At 30.2% G+C, this 1,098-nt stretch overlaps 1 protein-coding gene across 1 annotated transcript; it reads left to right on the top strand.

Annotated features, from left to right (window-relative positions):
- Positions 1-337: 337 nt before the first annotated feature.
- LOC124890750 (zinc-finger homeodomain protein 4-like) lies at positions 338-778 on the top strand. The gene has a single exon (XM_047402544.1). It carries the CDS (start codon positions 338-340, stop codon positions 776-778), a length of 441 nt encoding a protein of 146 aa, XP_047258500.1.
- Positions 779-1,098: the final 320 nt, after the last annotated feature.

A 1,098-nucleotide genomic window follows, 5' to 3' on the forward strand; every position in this document is an offset into this window, starting at 1 on the left:
TCTTTGTTTTAACATATCTTTCACGTGCTGATTTGATTAATTTTTTTTACAGGTGAATCTTCAAATTAAATATCTTTTTGAAATGAATAATGATCGGACTCAGAAAATCGATTATGTGTATAAATAAAAAAATTTCAGGGCAATTTAAGAATTATGTCCTCCTTTAGCTTGAAGATTAATTATAAAACTACATCTCAAGGTGAAATTTAATCCACTGACCTAAAAGGGGCTGAAAAATGATTACTCCAATAATATGTGTTTGAAATTGTTTTGTGATCTTATTTATTGTTTAATGTTGTTAGATCTAGAAATTATAATTTTATATTCATATTTAATTATGTTTTCATCAACAACAGATGCTCCCCTTGCCATCATTGATGGTCCATCGATATCTCCACAACGACAATACTCAACAAGACCTGAACAACCCCATCATCGTCATCAAAGATTCAACAAGAACAATATTGTGATCATTCAACCGCAGGGCGTAGAGATAGAGATGGGCGGAGGAGAGGTAGAAGTTGCCGATCAGAGCAACTTTAAGAGAAACTACAACAATGCTAGTTCTTTTGTGAGAATGAAGCTGAATCCTAATCAAAAAGAAAGGGTTTTGGCTTTTGTAAAAGATGTCATGAGATGGAGATGGACAAAGGACAATGACCAAGTGTTACCCTTTTGTGATGAGATTGGGATCACTCCTCGTTTCTTGAGGACTTGGATTAATAATAATGTTCGCAGAATTGGGCCAAAAAAGCCATCGTCTAAGGAAAACAAATAAGTTTCGATTTCCTCTTAAAAATAAAACCTTATCAGCTCTACCGTTGTATTTTATTTATTTCCACCAATTCTACTTATTTAAGTAGTTTTTTTTTTTTAATTATGTCTATGATCCATATAATGTAATAATATTAAGTATCACTTCCTTTGTTTAATTTGTTTGTTTTACTTAACTTTCTAGTTTGTTTTAAAAAGTGACTTTTTTTTTTTTGTGACAACACTTTAGTTCTCTAACATTTCACACATTGATAAAAATTACAATATTTAAGAATATTTGGATATATTCTTCACATTTTTAGTTTAAAATCACAAAATTCAAAA

The sequence above is a fragment of the Capsicum annuum genome, unplaced genomic scaffold (genome assembly GCF_002878395.1).
Source record: "Capsicum annuum cultivar UCD-10X-F1 unplaced genomic scaffold, UCD10Xv1.1 ctg23855, whole genome shotgun sequence".
Taxonomy (NCBI): domain Eukaryota; kingdom Viridiplantae; phylum Streptophyta; class Magnoliopsida; order Solanales; family Solanaceae; genus Capsicum; species Capsicum annuum.

Excerpts from the sequence above, each read along its gene's own strand:
- LOC124890750 (XM_047402544.1), top strand. The coding sequence starts at position 338 with ATGTTTTCATCAACAACAGATGCTCCCCTTGCCATCATTGATGGTCCA.